The sequence below is a fragment of the Amblyraja radiata genome, chromosome 11 (genome assembly GCF_010909765.2).
Source record: "Amblyraja radiata isolate CabotCenter1 chromosome 11, sAmbRad1.1.pri, whole genome shotgun sequence".
NCBI lineage: Eukaryota > Metazoa > Chordata > Chondrichthyes > Rajiformes > Rajidae > Amblyraja > Amblyraja radiata.
This window is the reverse complement of record NC_045966.1, coordinates 21,528,805-21,550,610: the sequence shown is the minus strand read 5'-3', so window position 1 is coordinate 21,550,610 and position 21,806 is coordinate 21,528,805. Positions and strand designations below refer to the sequence as shown.

At 41.1% G+C, this 21,806-nt stretch overlaps 1 protein-coding gene across 2 annotated transcripts in view; it reads left to right on the top strand.

Moving 5' to 3' along the window:
* Positions 1-21,806, top strand: part of unc5a (unc-5 netrin receptor A) — a 423,148-nt gene that overhangs the window by 230,947 nt on the left and 170,395 nt on the right. For both annotated transcript variants that reach the window (XM_033029473.1, XM_033029472.1), the window contains exon 2: positions 17,841-18,062. In XM_033029473.1, the coding sequence (XP_032885364.1) occupies positions 17,841-18,062 (222 nt within the window). The remainder of the gene's footprint in view (positions 1-17,840; positions 18,063-21,806) is intronic.

The window sequence follows — 21,806 nt, the reverse complement described above, 5'->3', positions numbered from 1 at the left end:
GTCATTGCACATAAGCGCAACAAGATTTGGTATGCAGATTCCATCCGATGTCATAACATAAATAACTAATAAAATTTAGATTTAGATACCCCGAGAACATAGTTTGTAAAAGAACAGTAAAATAGTCAACAGTTCAAACAGACTAAAGTGCAGATGTGTCTGTGCGACGTGACCATCCGAGGGAGACAGTCCAGGGGGGCTGGGGGGCACTCAGCAGGGCCAGTTCAGAGCCGCTATAGCTCTGGGAATGAAGCTGTTCCTGAGTCTGGAGGTTCTGCACCTCCGCTCTGTATTTTGTTTGAGATTATCATTTGGGACCATAAGTGCATAGATCCTACAGAGTCAGAGTTATAGTTTCATACAGCATGGAAACAAGGCCTTCAGCCTAACTCGCACATGTTGCCCAAGATGCCCTATCTACACTAGTGCCACCTGCCTGCGTTTGGCCCACATCCCTCTGAACATTTCCCACTCATGCACCTGTACAAGTTGTGACTAGAGGGGGGGGTAGAAAATACTTGAAAGTTTATGTAGGCTGGTCAATATGCCATAGCAGTACAGTATATTTAAAAAAAATATTCAGGCCAATAAAATATTAGTCTTTATATGCAGCAGGCAAGGAGATAAAGGCACAATACACATTCACTAGAATTTTATCAACCTCCTAAGATTAGAAGAAATATATAGATTATGTTTGCATTCTCCAGAATATAGAAAACTAAGAGGTAATTTAATTGTGGTTATAGGATATTGAAAACAAATAAATAGGTTGAAGTCAAACAAGTGTTTTCTTCACTGGTTGGACAGGGACTTGGGGATATAACATTAAAATCAGAGCTCGGCACTGAGAACCAAAATGAAAAAATATCATAAAATTAGTTCAGAAATAGTTTTACAAATGAGAGAGAAGATGAATGGCACTCGCTCCTCATTAACGGAATTAGAGTAGATGTTGGATCAATTTAAATTTACTATCGAATCAAGCCTGTAAAAGAAAATTGAAACACTATGTGTGGACTTGAAATGCAAGTCAACCACAATCTCATAAAAGCACATAACAAGCTTCTGATGCTCAACAGCCGACTCACTCACAATGTTGGTTTATTTACAGACACCGCGCAGGTGCAATGTTCCCTTGCTGTTCTATTGCTACAGAGGACTGTGGAGGCCAAGTCAATGGATATTTTTAAGGCAGACATTAACAGATTCTTGATTTGTAAGGGTTTCAAGGTTTCAAGGTCAGTTTATGGTCACATGTACCAGTGAAATTCGAATTACCATACAGCCATACTAAAAAAAAGCAATAAGACATACAACTACATAAAAGTTAACAAACATCCACCACAGCAGATTCCCCACGTTCCTCACTGTGATGGAAGGCAATAAAGTCCAATCTTCTTCCACTTTTATTATCCCACGGTTGGAGCAGTCGAACCATCCGCAGTCGGGGTGATTGATGCTCCCACAGCCGGCGGTTGAAGCTCCTGCGTCGGGGCGGTCGAAGCTCCTGCAGCTTGGAGTTCCTGAAGTCGGTCTCCAACCAGAGACCGCGAGCTCCAAGATGTTAAAGTCCGCAGGCTCCCGCTGTGGAGTTCTCGAAGTCGGTCTCCAGCAAACGCTTCAAACTCCTCGCCACAGTGCGGACCGAGATACGATACGGAAAATAATTGCAAAGGAAGGCAGGAGAATGGGGTTGAGTGGATCAGCATGATTAAATGGCGGAGAAGACTTGATGGGTTGAATGGCCAATTTCTGCTCCTAGAACTTATGAACTTATTGAGGTGTAAAGATTATGATTGGATGAACTGTAATATATACAGATTTCAGTACAATTAGCCCTCCAACATGTTTTCATAATCAGCCATGTTGAACAAACAGTGCAAGGCAAACAATTTCTGGAGTAGTCACGTCAGGATCACAAGGGGAACAATTTTTCCATTACATGCAAGGATTGCAACTCCATTACAACAATGCATAAAGCAATGCCTTTGAGCATTCCCAATCATCCTGTTACAAGTTACACTAATCTATTCTCTTGTGTGTACATTTAAATCTCCATAATAAGCCCGTACACACGTAGGCACCAGAAGTGTATAGCTGGATTATCACCTGAAGTTAATTTCCATTAGATAAATGACTAATTTCTTCCTGACTGCTGAAGTGCCCCATAAATGTTCCTGGCAATTAAAAAAAAAAGCCAATTCCTGGCATCAAGTGGTCGATTTCAACTGAACAAGATAGTTTCAACTTGCTGGAGCACAGCTTTGCTTGGAAATCAAATGACTCAGTCAGACTCTAATTTCAGTCCTCTCTCTTGCAAATTGCGTGACTCAGAATAAAGCCAAGCAAGAAGAAAAGGATCCTAATACACATTTAGTCCTTGCACTTCTGTATAAAAACATAATGAAGAGAACAAGGGTAGACAACTCAGCCCCAGGTGTCTCCACCATTGAAGAAGAATGGGCCTCATCTGATTTTTTTTGGCTTCACATTCTTGCCTGAATTCCCCATTACCCTTTAATCATCCCACAGTCAAAAAATATATATACTTCAGCCTTGAATATACTTAATATGGTTCTATTCAGAGTCCTTTTTTTTAGTTGGGAATGGTAAATAATTCCAAAGATTATTAATGCTCAGAGCAGAAATCTTTTCCCATCCTCATCTTAAATGGCTGACCCCCTCATCCTGCAGCAATACCTCATTGTTCTGGAGGTTCTTCACCAGGGGAAAGATTCACTTGCCATTTACCATGTCTAGCTTTCTCAAATCCTGTTAACTTCAATGAGATACAGTTATTTGCAATTGTGTGAAAATGTTCTGATTTTAATTTGTAGATGACTTTTTAAAGCCATTTGGACAGACATATGGATAGGGAGAGTTTAGAGGGCTCTAGGCCAAATGCAGGCAAATGGGACTAGCCCAGAATGCCAACTTGGTCAGTATGGACAAGTGGCCAAAGGGCCTGTATCTCAGCTGTACAGCTCCAGGATTTGCTTGCATTTTAGTGTCCAACAACAACATAACAGATGACCAAGTGCAAATCATCATATGAACCATGTGAAAAGCCTACCAACATCATGGTGGTGTGGTCTTTTTGTTCATAGGTTTGTGGACTACCTTTGTAATCCTGCATCTAATAAAAAATAGCTATCATACTTTTCACACCATTTAACACTTGAGTGTTGAGTAAGGAAAATGTTCAATTGCTTCTAATGCATGCCTACCAAAGGTCACTGTTGCGATGGTGCAGCTATAACTACACTACATTATGCATATAAACAAAATATATTTTTGTCACTGGTAGAGAAATTTGAACAACTTTGTCAAATTTACTGTATACTCGTATACTATTTACCTGTATACTATTCTTGAAATTGTCATATTCAATATTAACTACTGCCCATAAGTGTGAACATTTGGCGGCTCCTATGGATCACAAGGGGTCACAGTTTAAGGATAAAGGGGAAATAATTCAGGACCGAGATGAGAAAAACATTTTTCACACAGAGAGTGGTGAATCTCTGGAACTCTCTGCCACAGAAGGTAGTTGAGGCCAGTTCATTGGCTATATTTAAGAGGGAGTTAGATGTGGCCCTTGTGGCTAAAGGGATCAGGGGGTATGGAGAGAAGGCAGGTACAGGATACTGAGTTGGATGATCAGCCATGATCATATTGAATGGTGGTGCAGGCCGAATGGCCTACTCCTGCACCTATTTTCTATGTTTCTATGCTTGGTTTATTTTAAACCAGCCTCTTAGTTCAGGGGCATATCAGGACGGACAGCAAATGCTTGTCAATGGCATCCACATTTTATTGATTCTTCAAAAAGTAGAAGGTATGATGCATCAGGTCCTAAAATGATATATCAAGCTGATTTCCTGGACATTAATTTTACTTTCTTGACTTTATGTGATAAAACTAATTCAGCTGAAAAATGACCTTGTGAGATGGGCTTAGTGCAGAGTTGGCTGAACCTTCTGTTCCTCAGAGGTGCTTGGAATAATCAGCAGTTTGAGAACTGAAAGACGTGCTCAACATTTAGAAAGGCAATTTTATTGCTCCACTTCTGTCATTTATTTAAAAAATATTAAATCCCCACTCGAGGCACCAGGGCCGCTCACTGTTAGAACGAGAGGCCTTTTGAGTTCTCATTACGGGTATAAATCATTTGGAGATTGCAATTTTCTTTCTTAGTCCTTGAATTTTTGTATGACTAGATCTAAAATTGCAGCTATTACTGAAATATTTATTTTAACAAATTCTTATCACAAGTATTACTCCAATAAATGTTCTGTTAGATTCCTTACTATTTGCGGATATTGGTGCCTGGTGGTGTTTAGACATGATTTTAATGTTGGCGGCACAGTGGAGCAGTAGTAGAGTTGCTGTCTTGCAGTGCGAGAGATCCGTGTTTGGTCCTGACTATGGGTGCTGTCTGCATGGAGTTTGTACATTTTCCCTGCGACCATGTGGATTTTCCCCGTTGCTCCATTTCCTCCCACATTCCAAAGACGAGCAGACTTTTTTGGTTAATTGGCTTCTGTAAATTGCGTGTAGGATAAAATTAGTGTACGGGTGATCATGGTCGGCATGGACTCGGTGGGCCAAAGGGCCTGTTTCCATATTGTATCTCCAAACTAAACTAAAAGATAACTATCTTGTTTTTCCTTAATTCTTATTTCGAAATATGTTTAGATGAAAACAATTTGTCAATTATTTCTTGGCAACATTTCATTGTTCACTTTGTAGTGGGTGAAGGTGCTTGCTGCTAGTGGAATGGATGCCACTTTTAACAGTAAATGTAACATTTTCCCATACTGATTTAAAACCTGTTTTTTGTTTTTGGATTTACAACTCACTGTCATTGTCATCCATTAAAATTAATGCATGACTACTAACATTTCAGCTTTGAGTTGAGTTCTGGCCAAGCGTTCCCCAGAGAGATCACAGGAATACTGCATGTACTCACCACAATGACTGGATAATGTCTGGCAGCAGCATTCTACTGTCGTAGCCCCACAATACTCCAACAGTGCATATTTTACAGTCAAATTGTTGACCTTGGAGTACAACACACTCTGGACATCACTGCCTCCAATATGTGCCTGACAATGTTGAAACACCAAACGTGCACACATTTCTGAGAGCCTTACATGATCTCTGAAAAGACCACGCGTTGAACATTTCAATTTAAAATATCAGGTTCCTCTCTCTCCAAGTTTAATGGGAGTATAAATAAGTCTTAGTGGAAATGGATTTACACTTTCTTTGAAATAGCTCAGGGAGAAATTTTATACACAAATGCAGCTATAATGCAGTAATATTGTCTCCTGTATCTTGTGGCTATGATAAGCATGTAACATGAGATGATCATTTCATTTCCTTGAAATTTCCATATCAAAAAATATATTTGGTCACCACTGGTTATTAATTAACTTCTTGAAGCCAAGATAGATGGGGTTTTTTAAAATTGGGCACTGGAAACTAAAATCCAAGGTGACCACTGTTTCTAATATGACAAAAGGAATGACAAGCAAGCCTCAGGTAATATAAATTGGAAAAATATTTCCATCGAGATACAGATTATTATCAGCATTGTTTTCTCTGGGAATGTGAGATTGATATTATAATCAACATTAAGTTAATTTGACTCAAAAAAAGGACTTGTTAGAAGAATAAAAACTCAGTTCTTGGTTTCTGTACCCGAGCAAGTAACTATAAATAGAAGATTCAAGCAGAAAATGTTATTCGATTTAGTGCTTTAACATCTCTACCAACCTGTAGAAGAGGTCTTTCTCCTTAATCATTTCTCTTAATTTGCATTGTGACTGAAATGTATGTACAGAAATCCACAGCCCTTCACAGCTGATTAATTTTGCACCCTGCCAGCAGAACTGGGTTAAATAGCAAAATGTGCTTGCCCTTCATGTCACTACTTTATGTGGCTCTTCTGCAGTCCCCACAGTAACGTCCTGAGATTGAATTTTGCAGTGCTTACTTATGTTTGTCCAAATTTTCTGCTGGGAGAATTATTTTTACTGACAGTAAATCTGCGTGACCATATCATTTCATGTCGATTTTAATGCTGGCAGTGATAATCACTGACAGAGCCATTAGACTCGATTAATCAAATAAATTAGCAGAGGAACAGGAAGAAAAGCTTCCAGGAACTGTTTATCTCATGAATTTTAGCGTCCAATCCTGCAATAATGCTTTAAAAATAGACTGTGAGAAGTGGAAGGAGGGAATCAAACAGAACATTTTTCTTCAGCGTAATGTACTTTATCATGGCGAAGAAATGAAAGGAATAGGGGAAGAGAGAACCTGTTCTCACACCTCATCTATCAAAATGTCTAAAGGTCCTGTCCCACTTACGTGTCCTTGGCATGCAAATTACGCGACCTCATCGTCGCATTGAGGCGCACGGGCATCGTGTGGCCGCATGGGGCCGGTCCCACTGAGAAGTGCGGAGGGGTATGGAGTTGTGCGTGGTATAGCGCGGCGCTCCAAAATTTTGTAGCGAACTAAATCTTCGTGCGCCACCGGCCTAACTGATGGCCAAAGTGGGACAGGCCCAAGACCCTGGTGCGACGCAACGTCTCACCTCCAACAGCAGCAGAAGCAGGCAAACGATCGTCGAACTCAGCCTGGAGCTCACGGCCGTTGCGGATCCGGATCCGCCCCCACTTCTACTCCTAGAGCGGGGCCAAGAAAATTGAAGATAGACACAAAATGATGGAGTAACTCAACGGGACCGGCAGCATCTCTGGAGAGAAGGAATGGATGACGTTTCGGGTCGAGACCCTTCTTCAGTCTGAAACCCGAAACATCACCCATTGCGTCTCTCCAGAGATGCTGCCTGTCCCGCTGAGTTACTCCTGCATTTTGTGTTCATCTTCAAATGATGCCACGCGCTTCAGACGGCTATGTGAGCGCATGAAGTCGGCGGCGACCTTCGCAGGACCGTCAAATTAGCGTGCCAAGGACACGTAGGTGGAACAGGGGCTTTAGAGGAATTTGGTGATAAGCGTCGTTCCTCCTTGCCCATTGAATATCTTCAGTTCAGTTTATTGTCACTTGTAACGAGGTACAGTGAAAAGCTTTTGTTGCGTGCTAACCAGTCAGCAGGAAGACAATACATGATTACAATCGATCCATTACAGTGTATTGATGATAAGGGAATAGCGTTTAATGCAAGGTAAAGTCAGCATAGTACGGTCAAGGATAGTCCGAAGCTCTTCAAAGAGGTAGATAGTAGTTTAGCACAACTCTGGTTGTGCCATGATATTAGTCAAAAATGGATTTTGTTTTAAATAAATGTTCACACATGCATCTCGCAGCCTTTTCCAAGCCTGATCCTTTCCCGTATGGATTGGTGTGCTGGAAGCTTTATATTGCAGCTGAGTACCAATGATAATCTCAGAGTTGACCACACTTTTACCAAAAGAATCCCGTCCTGCTTGGGACTCCCTCCTTTGTTGCCCAATCAGTCGAGAAGGTAAGAATTATTGTGGGCAAATTCCCATTACTCCGGAGGCAAAAGGGTTGTAGAGGATTTAACTGCCATTCCAGCTGGTTTCAATAATTAGGCAGTTAGATCACTCCTTGTGTCTGTGAAGCTCGTATTTGCCACCTGATGTAACATCTGAATTATACCAGCTGTCCACATTTGAATTACATCTAATTTTAAAAAACAGTACAGGAAGAGCCCAGATAGTGGCTGTAAAAGTTATTACTGCTTTCAGTTTTTTTATGCCATGAGATCCTTCCAACTTGGTTCAGGGAATCATAAACCATTCAATTTTTTTCTGCAGTCCACCACCACCACATGAAATAGAGAAAATATGCCATTTTCATGCTCCATCTGAGTGGGTCTCCTAATTCATTACATTTCCATTGCACCCAACTAGGCAGAGAGCATGACTGTCCTCCATTTTAGAGCACCCCTGATTGTCCATCGTGGCCCTCAAAGCACTAAAGAGCAGCCACTAAATTAATTAAAGGTTTATACTAACACTTTTTCCAGCTAGTGTGTGATGCCAGTCACATTGTTTTTAATGTGAACATGTGCTACTCAGAATGATGTACACCACACTTTTACACTGCTGCAGTTCATCATAGATGCATATGTCGATATGGTTATCTGATGATGAGGAAATTGTCTCTGGCATTGATTGAGGAGCCCGCTCTGTTTGGCTCTCCCAGCTGCACCACAGGGCCACCCCAGTGAAGAGGAGAATGAGATTTCTCCTTCACACATTCTTTAACATCTTGCCCTATCATCTGAGACTTTCACTCCTTGTTCTAATCAGGGTAAACATCTTTCCCAAGCACAGTCTCTCTAGTCCTGAATGTTTTGTATTCCCCTAAGGTCTAATGAATATAAACAACTTGTCACCTTTATCTCTCCTCATAAGGAAGTACCACCATCCCAGAAATCACTCTAGTGAACCTTTGCTGTAATCCCTAAATGACCGGTATATCCTTTCTTGGGTAGAGAAACCAAAACTACCCACAGTATTCCAGTTTCACTCTCTCAAAGATCAGATCAATTATTAAAATTCCAGCTCTGCTTTTGATCATTGGAGAAAACTGACTTAAAATAAGAAACAAGGTCTGATAAGTGGGTAAGTAAGTTTATTGGCCAAGTATTCACATACAGGGAATTTGCCTTCGTGCTCCACCCACAAGTAACAACATGACAAACAGTGACAGTTACGAATGACTCAGAAAACACTAACCATTAATAATAATTAATGATATTATTACAATTATATTATTATTAATGATATAATTCATGACATTAATGATAAAACACCATTGACCAAGCATGTGAACCAACAAAATACTGATTCTTTTGTGTTAAAGTTTTCATGCAAATATAAAACACAAATGCTTATTCTGAATCTGCTGCTCCTGAGTACTTATGATTGCGCTGATATTATTAGCCATAATATTAAGTTTGCAGTGCATCTTCAGCTATAGAAAACTAGGAACAGAAGTAATTCTTCTGGGGGGGTTGTGGGTGTGGGCTCAGGGGTGTGTGGGTGGGCGGGGTTATGTGGGCAGGGGTGCTTGTGGGGGGAGGGGTGTGTGGATGGGGTGGGTTGTGTGGGAGAGAAGGGTATGTGGGCGGGGGGGTTGTGTGGGGGGAGAGGGATGTGTGGGACGGGGTGTTGTGGAAGGAGAGGGGTGTGTGGGTGGGTGGGGACTGAACTCAGAGAAAAGACGGAGGAAGAGCCATAGGGGAATGGGGGGCATCATGGTAGAGGGTGGGAGGAGCCAGCAAGGGGGACCAGCGAGGGGTAGTGGCTGGAATTGGCAGTGCGACGGGGACTCACAGTGGGCGCTGGTCGCTGATCATTCTCCTCCGCTGGGATCTCCACTTTCTGTTTGGCGACATTTTCGACTCCGGGCTGGGTTTTCGACTCTGGGCTGGGTCTCCCACGCTGTGCTGGGCTGGGCAGGGTCTCTGACGCTGGGCTGCTTGGGGCGGGGCTACTTGGGGCGGGGCTGCTTGGGTCGGGGCTGCTTGGGGTGAGAAAGTCCGGTTGCAAACCTCCGCCGGCAATCCTCAGCTCCAGTAAAGACGCGATGGCGCAGGAAGGGGCGGTCCGTACCAGGGAGTGACAGGGGAATAGACTAATCCGCACGGTGCTTATTGGCTGGAGAAGAGATCGATCTGCGCACACGGGGTTTTTAAGATTTTTAAACCTCGCTATTTTTTACGAAATTCAACCGATCGGAACGAAACTTGGTGCAATCGCAGCACAAGAGAACGGTGAGTGAACTGGCGAAAATCATAGCACTGTCGCAAACTGTTTTTGCGCAAATAGAATGACCGCTAAACCAGAAAATTACACGATCAGAGTTTTGGTTATGTATAGATTATAGGTAGGAAGGAAATGCAAATGTTGGTTAAACTGAAGATAGACACACAAAAACTGGAGTAATGCCCCTGTCCCACTTAGGAAAACTGAACGGAAACCTCTGGAGACTTTTCGCCCCACACAAGGTTTCTGTTACCTTACACTACCTGCAACCTCCGGCAACCACCTGCAACCTCTGGCAACCACCGTCAACTAGCATCGCAACCGGCTTCGACTAAAAAATTACCGATTTTTAAAACGCCAACCTATTTCTAGTCACGGCCGGTTTTTAATTTTTTGAAATTTTTTGAAATAATCGCCAGAACATAGAAGAAGAGGAAACCACTTTCGACCATTTCGACCATTTCGACTGACAAAAACCTCCGGGAACCGCACGGAAACCTTGCGGCGCAAAGTCTCCAGAGGCTTCCGTTCAGGTTTCCTAAGTGGGACAGGGGCATAACTCAGCGGGTCAGACAGCATCTCTAGAGAAAAGGAATAGGTGACATTTCTGGTTGAGACCCTTCTTCAGACTGACAATCAGGGGAAAGAGAAATGAGAGATATAGACAGTGATGTAGAGAGATACAGAACAAACGAAAGAAAGATATGCAAAACATTTATTGTAGGCTTTGATAAGGTACTGGGGAACTGTTTCCCCTGGGCAGAGACTAAAGGTCATTAATAAAACAAAGGGACTTAAAAAAAGATTTATTTATTCACTCCAAATGTTGTGAATCTTTGCAGTTTTCTATCTTCAAGGATGCCAATTGCTTGGTTGTCTCATAATATTCAAGGCTATGGGGGTTAATATTGTAAGTTGAGTCGGTGTAGAGATTAATACAATACAATACCGTTTATTTGTCATTTGAACCTCACATGAAGTTCTCATAAGTTATGGCTAATAATGCTTGAGCATGTTCGAGGGACTGTATGTAGCAATGTTACAATATTTTGAGATTTAAAAAATCAAGTCTGTAATTTATCCCATCAGATAAAGCATGAAAAGTTTAATTTGACACCTAATTCACTTTCATATCTCAAGTATTTAAAAAGTTATGGCCATTTTCATACTCGGAAATTAGCATCTTGTTCCCTATTGATTTTCTATGGACATAACAAAAAAGCTGTGATCGTGTGCAGTCAAAAGCCCATAACCTTCTTAAAAATTAAGAGAACTGAATGAAATTTTCAGTTATCGTAGATTGAACCATTCTGAAACAAATATAAAATAATCTTACTTGGATGACCTGAAATTAAAGCATATAATTAGTTTGTTACCCAAGTGTAGCTAATTTCAAACTTCAATTACTAGATCTAAACATCTATCCATTTCTTAATAAATGATTAACATTTTTAAATAGCCTAAGTGTCCAAATAATATTCATAAATAATTCACAATAAAACATGATTTTTAAATCTCATTTACATTAATTTATAGGCCAAATGGAAGGAATTTAGTGTTCAATTGCTGTAAATTAAAGTCCATTTTAAATCAGCTTTCTAGAGGGATCCTGTGAACGCGCTGGTTTGGAACGTTCACATTGCGGTAGATTTGTGCCTCAAATGCCCAGAAAAATACTGCGGGATATAATGGGCCCAAAATGAGCTACTCGCAATATTAAACTTTGTATAAAGGGATCTTAAGAAGCCCTTTTTAATGTAAAAATAAGCAGCATACCTTCAGTTATTTGCTCTATGAGACCCTGCGGTTGCTGGTGGTCGCGGATTTAGAGATTGATTTTTAAACTACTATAACTATTATACGAGGCCTTTAAAGCTAATAATAGCTTTTGCGACGGGGTCTTCCAGCGATTTTTCGTTAATAATTAACTAGGCTGAACATCTTCGATTTGAACAGCCTAGAGAAAATCGCGTTTTAAACCCGCCCCCCTCTAAACGGCGCCAAAATCGCGCACACCCGCAGCGACAGATTTTCAGCGACGCTTCAGGTAGGCTTTGCAACATACCTACTGTATGGTTTACAGGTTTTCTCATTCCCTCATGCTGGTCTTATAACATAATTTCCATTACCAAGTTTGGAAGTTTGCTTAGGAGTTTGTACGTTCTCCTTGTGGGTTTTCTCCGGGTTGGTCCAGTTTCCTCCGACATTCCAAAGAAGTACAGGTTTGTAGGTTAATTTACTTCAGTAAGTTGTAAAATTGAATGTATGATAGTGTCAGTGTACGGGGTGATTGCTGGCCAGTGAGGACTTGATGGGCCGATGGGCCGATGGGCCTAATTCTGCACTGTGTCTTTAAAGTCGAAATTGAAATCACAAACTGAAGTCCTTGCCTTTGTCCACTGTCATTATCAGATGAATATCATTTAGATGAGTCTGAAGAAAGGTCTTGATCCAAAACGTCACTTAATTGTTTTCTCCAGAGATGCTGCCTGACCCGCTGAATTACTCCAGAATTTTGTGACTATCGTTTAACTATAATTCATATATGAATTGTGGTTTCCTGGATTTTCCAGATAAAGTTTGAGTTCTAAGTGGTTTATGGAAATGGTATTCTCCGGCATTCAGTGTCTTCTTCTTCAAGTCCGTTGCAATCTCAGATGTCGTTCTGCCAGTATCTGGCGCAGGTCACAGCTGGTCGGGTCGGTTCAGCCAGGTCCTGGGGGCTGCACTGGGGGGCGTCGTCACACTCCAGTAGGTGGGACATTGTCTGTACTGCTCCACAGCTGCATGTGTCTTCTGCTACTAATGATGGCTCTACAAATCTTACTAAAATAGCATTCGATTCCCATATATATTATAGGTCATTATCACAGATTAATGATGCTCCCATCTGGTTCAGGCAGTATGCCATTTTTCCTATTTATTCCAAAATCAAAGCAAACTGGACTATAATTAACAGACTGCAACACTGCTCTCTCTCCCCATCCCCGCACTCGCAACAAGGGCAGAGTCCCCCTAGTCCTCACCTTTCACCCCACCAGCCGGCAAATACAACAAATAATCCTTCGCCATTTCCGCCACCTCCAACGTGACCCCACCACTCGCCACATCTTCCCATCTCCCCCCATGTCTGCCTTCTGCAAAGACCGCTCCCTCTGCAACTCCCTTGTCAATTCTTCCCTTCCCTCCCGTACTACCCCCTCCCCGGGCACTTTCCGTTGCAACCGCAAGAAATGCAACACCTGTCCCTTCACCTCCCCCCTCGACTCCATTCAAGGACCCAAGCAGTCGTTCCAGGTGCGACAAAGGTTCACCTGTATCTCCTCCAACCTCATCTACTGCATCCGCTGCTCTAGATGTCAGCTGATTTACATCGGGGAGACTAAGCGGAGGTTGGGCGATCGTTTCGCCGAACACCTCCGCTCAGTCCGCAATAACCTACCTGAACTCCCGGTGGCTCAGCACTTCAACTCCCCCTCCCATTCCCAATCCGACCTCTCTGTCCTGGGGTCTCCTCCATTGCCAGAGTGAGCAACACCGGAAATTGGAGGAACAGCACCTCATATTCCGCCTGGGTTGCCTGCGTCCGGATGGCATGAACGTTGAATTCTCCCAGTTTTGCTAGCCCTTGCTGTCTCCTCCCCTTCCTTAACCCTCGAGCTGTCTCCTCCCATCCCCCCCGCCCTCGGGCTCCTCCTCCTCCCTTTTTCCTTCCTTCTCCCCCCCACCCCCCATCAGTCTGAAGAAGGGTTTCGGCCCGAAACGTCGCCTATTTCCTTCGCTCCATAGATGCTGCTGCACCCGCTGAGTTTCTCGAGCATTTTTGTGTACCTTATAATTAACAGACGATTGCTATGCAGTTGTCCTTGTCCCAATTCTTATCAGAAGGATTTGGGCAATATGTACTGGACAATATGTAGAGCAATCCATAAAAGTCTCCCCCTTACCTTACCTAACCTAACCCCATTGAGATAATAATCTGCCCCCTTGTTTTTGCCACCAAAGTGGATAATCTCACATGTATCTATATTATACGGCATCTGCCAGGCATCAGCCCACTCACTCAACCTGTCCAGGTCACACTGCAACCTCCTAACATCCTCTTCACAGTTCACACTGCCACCCAGCTTTGTGTCATCCGCAAACTTGCTAGTGTTGCTCCTGATTCCCTCTTCCAAATCATTAATATATATGGTAAACAGTTGTGGCCCCAACACTGAGCCTTGCGGCACTCCACTCGCCGCTGCCTGCCATTCTGAAAAGGACCCGTTCATTCCTACTCTTTGCTTCCTGTCTGCCAACCAATTTTCTATCCATGTCAACACCCTATCCCCAATACCAGTTTGTCAGTTTTGTAACCTAAATTTCACTGTACCTTAATTGGTCCGTGACAATAAACTGACCTTGAAACCTTGAAGTCAGTTGAGATTATTAAGCAAGATAGCAAAATCTGATTCTGTTTCTCAAACTAAAAAATTGTCGTTTCATTCTATTTTATTGTAATATTGCAGTGGCTGTTTGTGCTATCCACATCTATAAGATTCAAACTGTTGACTATTTGTCTTGTTATGGAAAACAGTTATAAAGGTATGTTTAAAATGCATTGAACATTCAGTATAATTCAGTACTGACCAATTTAAAAGCTCCCCTAATTTTAGGCAACGTTGTGTCTTCAAACAGCTTCTCCTGTTGTTCACACTGTTAAAAACTACAAGAGTTGTTGACTTAGTGACATTGCATAGCTTCAGCTGAATGACTTTACTATAACCATGAATGCACCTTTTACATGTGGTGGCAACTGTGTTACGATTAAAATTTGTTTCTCATGAGAAACTTCTATAATATTCAATTCTGTCTTCTAAATTGATAGCAGAGTATAATATGCAAAAAGCTCCTCTTTGTGCATTTTTTGTTTAATTTAGAGGTACAGTGTGGAAACAGGCCCTTCAACCCACCAATTCCAGGCCAACGAGCGATTCCTGTACACTGCCACTATCCTACACACTAGGGACAATTTACAATTTTACCGAAGCCAACTAACCAGTCTGTCTTTGGAGTGTACGAGGAAACTGAAGCAAATGATGAAAACCCATGCAGGTTGCGGGATGAATGTACAAACTCCATACAGACAGCACCCGTGGTCAGGATCGAACCCGGGTCTCTGGCGCTGTAAGGCAGCAACTCAACCACTGCACCACCATGCCGCCACATCTCTTACATAAATGTTTGCAAATACACCAGGAAAAATTTCCTGCTCTTCCACTATTGTCTTGATATAAATGATATGTAACTGTAATGAAAGAGAAAGTTACTATCCCGCTCTGGCACAGACTAGTGTTGAAATATTAGGGGAACTTCCTTTTTAGAGTGAGGAGGAGTTTCCAACAATCTGCATTCATCAGTTTTATATAGATTTTTCACCAATGACTGCAGCTATGCCAATGTGTATAAGCTGACTTTGGAAATCCATGCTAGATGATATTACAGGATGCAATTTTTCCTGTGAGGCCATACTAATGTAAATAACCCTGGGACAATCTGGGTATAATATTGTTAGCGCAATGAACACAATTTAGGAGGTCATTGTAATCATTACGATTGTTTCATGTGAATTTTGATTTTATTCCCGAGTAGCTTTAATAGGCAGCTACCACATCAATTTAATTTACATTAGTGACATTGTTACTTGCTGTATTGTTATAAAAGCATTCTATTCGGGAACAGGAAAAGTATGCTGAGTTTTGTGAAATGCATCTAATTTATTTTCCATCATGCTACTTGTCAAATATAATCAAACAGGCTTCTCGTGATGACGGAATGTGATGTATATCTGCCATCAGTCTCAGAACATTTATTTTTCATTAACAGTTAAATGCATACATGAAACTTATTGGAAAGGGTTCAGTGAGTTCTTTTTCTGGACATAGATTTTACATTGATGAATTGATGCAATCAATATGTCACAATTTGATGGTAGCAACCAGAAGGCATTGTAATATGTTGCAAAAACATGGTGCCACACAATTATTTGAAACAAAATTCAAAACTAAAAGCTATATAGTGATTCATTATAGATATTTGTACATTTCCAACATATTTCATAATCAAAATCAGATATTTAAATATGATGTTACAGCCTAAATCTTTCAGTTATAACTTTGAAATGGAACATTTCTTTAGAAATAGAAACTGCACAAATTTATAATTAATTAATATTTATGACAGATAGCGCTGTTTGAATAAGTGTTAGTATAATCAACCGTGGCTTATAGATGGAAGCCCCAATGATAATTTGCTGTAATTGGAACATGCATTTGACTATCAGGTTTTAACATTTGAGACAACATCAGACTCCCAAGTATATGCAGCCAAATGCGGGAAGTCAAGACTTCCTGAAGTTTGCGGTTCAGGTTGCCTGACCCGCTGAGTTGCTCCAGCACTTTGTGTCTATCTTGATATAAATCAACACCTGCAGTTCCTTCCTACACTTCCTGAAGTTTGGTTGGGCATCTGATTATCTGCTGTATTGCAGAACTAACAATTGAGTCCAGCAACAAAGCATTGACTCCCCATGGAATGGGCCTGGCTTTTCTCAACATACCAGTGATGTCTGGCGTGGGAATAATGCCCCGTTAATTTGAATGGTATTGATATCAGTTTATTATTAATATAAAGTGTACCAAGATAAAGTGAAAAGCTTATTTGCGTACCATACCAATTAAATCAAATGATACTGTACATGAATACAATCAGGAAGTGCGCAAGTACATTAGGTAGACCAAAAAGAAAAATACCAGAGTACAGAATTTAATTTTGCAGTATTGTAGCATTGCAGTTCCAGAAAGTGAAATAAGTTAAATGCTTTGCATATTTTATTTTAATGTTGCAATTCATTATTAATATTTAAGGTGGTTTAGATTGCATTATATTTTAAAATGGTTGTTTTCAATTATTTAAATGTATTTTAACAGTTTTCACTGGCCTGTGACTATCAAGCACATTTAAAAATAGTTATAAAATCTTTCAAAGATGGCAACCTGTTAAAGGCTGTCAGGCCATGCTGAAGCCTCCTTGTTGTGATCTTAAAAGCCCTGAGATAAAAAGTATTTAGCTCAGGAATTTGGTGTTTCGGCTTCGTTTCCAGTCAGTTATTTGGCTTCCACTTCTTTGCTTCAGCTTCTCATCCGTCGGCGCCACGTCCGCACACATAGAAAACATAGAAAATAGAAAATAGGTGCAGGAGGAGGCCATTCGTCCCTTCGAGCCAGCACCGCCATTCATTGTGATCATGGCTGATCGTCCCCTATCAATAACCCGTGCCTGCCATCTCCCCATATCCCTTCTCCACCAGCCCCTAGAGCTCTATCTAACTCTCTCTTAAATCCATCCAGTGGTTTGGCCTCCACTGCCCTCTGTGGCAGGGAATTCCATAAATTCCACACGAATGGAAATAACTGCTATCTTGAGCACTGGTTATTTTTACTTAATGCTGCATTATCTAAATTAATGTATACATGGTGCAGATTTGTTCTGTGTGCAACTCTGCAATGGACATATGTTACTGATTTTTTTTTAATCTTAAAAGAAAAGGGAACAAACAAATAATTTCCCCAGTGATAACTGGCATCAGTAAAAGTGACCTTAAATCTTTTGGATTATTGTGAAAACCTGTTCACTGTTGATCTTTAGATGTTTTGTTGTTTTGTAAAAGCAAGGCACTGTAGATGCTGGTTTAGACAAAAAGACACAATGTCCTGGAATAACTCAGCGGGTCAGGCAGAATCTCGGGAGAACATGGATAGGTGATGTTTCAGGTCGGGACCCTTCCTCAGACTCCTGATCCACTGAGTTGCACCAGCACTTTGTGTTCTTTTATTATTCTGTTCTTTCCTTTGGCCCACACCAAATTAATTGACACTTAATTTGGAAACAGAATGGCTCAGAAATCATTCTCACCACCATGTTCCTGGGTCAAATATTGATGCAAGGCCTACATCTCAAGCCCAATTTTGCTCATAAGAACAGGAAAATGACACACTTTCTAACTTTTTTCTTTGCCTTCAGATGCAGAATACAGCGAACCACAGTCTGAATCCATCCCAGTGGCCTCTTCAGATTCGTTGCCTCATTTTCTTGTTGAACCAGAGGATGTTTACATTGTAAAAAACAAACCCGTCACTTTGGTCTGCAAAGCAACGCCAGCCACACAGATATACTTCAAATGTAATGGTGAATGGGTGCATCAGATGAATCATGTAACAGAAGAAACTGTAGATAAAGTCACAGGTAAGTCTGCAGTTCTCAATCATGAATTATGACAAAGTGCTAAATTAAGTTGCTTTGGCTGGACTACAAGTTACTACTGACTGTTGAACCTTGGGAGATGGTGGGATGAAAATTCAGTGTCAAATCAATTAGTTACATCTCACTGCCTTTTTTTCTGCAACTTTGGATAATTCACTCTTTTGGTCGAAATTAAAGCTGGCCATTTCTGTCAATTTTTAGATGTCATTTTTTAAATATTAGTACAGTCTGGCCCAATATGCATGCCCCACAGCCTTGCTATTAACAACACATTGCCCTGGCATAATGTCTAACTCTCACCTTATTCCCTTTGGTCTACCTGTTCATCGCCCACCTTCTCTGCTCCTGAAAACTAACTGAAACATTAACTGATTGTCAGTGCGTATAAGCTGCATGACTTGCAAAATGATTCCAAGATTTTCTTTTCTAAATACAGTCTACCATCATTATCAACCTCTTTCTAATAGATTTTGATTTTAGCGGATGAAATCTGTTGAAACTGAGGCATCTGTTCGTACCGGGAACAAATAACTGAGTTTGTTGTTCCACGCATTTTTTGGAGCATATTTTGTCTCAGTCCGTGTTTACCTTTTGTGTGTTGTATGTCTTGTTTAGTATGTGTTTATTAGCCGGTTTTCCAATGTCATACATATTTGCCCCCTTTACTCTTTAAAACGGATAATTGGCAATAACGGACAGCATAACCCCTGGATAATTGGCAATAGCGGACAGCCCCGTGTATGGTCTGTTATATTACCTATAAAATTATTTGCCTTATGATTTCCCTAAAAAGCATGAGCAGTAGTATTGCTCTGTCCCATTTACAGGAAATCCTCAGACATCCCTTTAGTTCAACGTTCCTCTTCACACCCCCGCCAAAGGGCTGATGTGAATCATGCCACACACAGAAAATGCCTAGGTTTAGGTTTAAGTTTCTATTGTTAGGTGTACTGAAATACAGTGAAAAGCTTTGTTTTGCATGCTTCCCAATTGAATCAAATAATACTGTGCGTAAATACAATCGTCAAACTCATGTACAATAGGAAAGATTCAGAGTGCAGAATATAGTTCTCAGCATTGTAGAATATAGTTCTCGGCATCAGTTCCATAGACCAGGTCCAATGTCCGCAATGTGTGTGTGTATATATATAATATATATATATATAATGTGTACTTGTGAGGATGTGAATATATACACACTGAACGTTTTTTCTCTCGTTTATTATATAGTTTACAGTGTACTATGTTTACATATTCTGTTGTGCTGCAGCAAGTCAGAATTCCATTGTTCTATCTGGAACATATGACAATAAAACACTCTTGACTCTTGATTCCATGGATACATGAGAGTCTTATAATAGAGGTTCACTCATCAACATCACTAATTATTTTCCCATTCCTAGAAGTCCCAGACTTTCCATTGTATCAAAGCCTTCCTGCACCTTCTCAATTACCTTTATCTTCCTCAGCAAATTGCTTCAGTGCGAACCATACCTTGATATTGATCATACACAATGATTTGATTTGATATCATGCAAAACAAAGCTTTTCACTGTCCTTTGGAACATGTGGCATATTTTAATCTAATAATAAGTTTGTCACTGTTATGTAAATAAATAAATTCATCTCCGATTTATTCGGACTGTGGATTCTTCTGCAACTATAAATTTACATTTTCAAGAGAAATGCTTCCTATGCAAGATATTTAATGGGGTTAAAGGTTAATTTATTTTTTATGTGATTATGTATTTGTCCAACTGTGCACATTTGTTTGAAGCTAAGTTCTGTCATTGTGAACCATCCTATGTTAATTTTTCATGCATTTTTAGAATCGACATTTAAGCAAGTATGTGATGAGAGATCTGTAACCTGAAACGTTAACTGTTTCTCTCTCCTTAGAAGCTGTCTGAGCTGTTGAGTATTATAAATTGTGAACTGACTATTGTAAGAGCTAATGCTGCAGGAACAATAATTATTGATCAATGCAGCACCATGTTTCATGCAAACAGCTAATGTCACTATAAGAGACCCACAGAGTCATAAAGGCTTACAACATGGAAACAGGTCCTTCGGCCCATCTCATCGATGCTGAGCAAGATGCCCATTGCTCATGTTCGACTCATGGCCCTCCAAACTTTTCATTTCCATGAACCCGTTCAACCTCTTCCTTTTGTTCTTTGAGGTACTTTAATTTCATGCACTTACTCCAGGCTGTGGTGCTTTGCTGACTTAGTCACCAATTCATCTGCTTCATAAGTATCAGTGATGTGCTCTGCATCAAGATATTTGTAGTGTATGATAACGACCCTCCATTGGACTGGATAGCAATTCATCCAGCTGCTCTGACACAGGGCAGCATGGTGGTGCATTGGTGGAGTTGCTGCCTTACAGCACCTGACACCCGGGTTCGATATTGACTACAGGTGCTGTCTATATGGAGTTTGTACCTTCTCCCTGTGACCTGTGTGGGTTTTCTCCGGTTTCCTCCTACACTACAAAGATATACAGGTTTGTAGGTTAATTGGCTTCGGCAAAGATTGTAAATTGTTCCTAGTATGTAGGATAGTGCTATTGTACTAGGATCACTGGTCTGCACTGTAGGAATGGGAAGAAAATTAAACTGTCCAGCAACCGAGAGATCAGGTTGGTTCACGCGGGCTGAGCGAAGGTGTTCCGTGAAACGATCGCCCAGTCTGCGTTTGGTCTCGCCGATGTATAAGTCGACATCTTGAACAATGGATTCAGTAGATGAGGTTGGAGGAGGTGCAAATAAACCTCTGCCTAACCTGAAATGAACGGATGTCCATTTGAGTCATTGCTGTAGGACATCACTGTCCCTCATTTTTTTTTTAAGATCTTGCTGGTAGTCAGCAGACATCTTCACAAATTAACACATGTATTGTTTAGTTATGTCACATATTTAAGCTGTGATAGGTTGTGAGGAACTGTGAAAAGTTTAGGCAACACATACTGCAAGTGGTGCCAGTGTGAAAAGTAGAGCAGTGCTACACTGGAGTTCTGATTTGTTGGTGTCCTTCTGCTGACTTTAACATCTGCTGCATTGACATTGACAGGCAGGTGAGTTTGATATAACAAGTTACTATTTCTCTATCAATATTTTATGCTCTTGGAGTCAGTTTTCAACCATTCAGAGGATTTGACAATGCACCAGAATAGATGATGAGACTCTGAAGCAGAAGAAACACGGCACATTTAAGAACTTGGAGAGCAAAAAAGATCCATGACATATAAAATATGTATTGCCTGGAAATAATGACAAACTTAAAATAGAGGAGCAGGAAAGAGAGTGTGGAAGAGAAAAAAGACGTATTGCAATTATTTCAGCGGCAGTGTTTTAACCGATTCATTTTTGTAAATAATGCAGACGCAAAGCTGCTCTTGTGCATTGAAATACTGGGCCAGATCCTTAATGGCTGCATCAGAACCTGTATTTGCAAATGCAAGTGTGGCTCTGGTGGTGGCCATTGTGCTTCTGCTTGGGGCCTTTCCTAGAGTCCACTTCCTGCTTTGTGCCAATTCCCTAGCGTTATTAGTCTTGAAATGTCCTGAGTTGGTGAAGGAAGGCACCAGGTTGATTATCAGGACCTCGGGGGGGGGGGGGGGGGGGGGGGGGGGGGGGTAGGTTCAAGTCAGCTGGCTGTTGAGAATGCAACAGGGAATATGATGAGTCATAAATGGCACAGTGCCAGACTCACGTTGCATGGT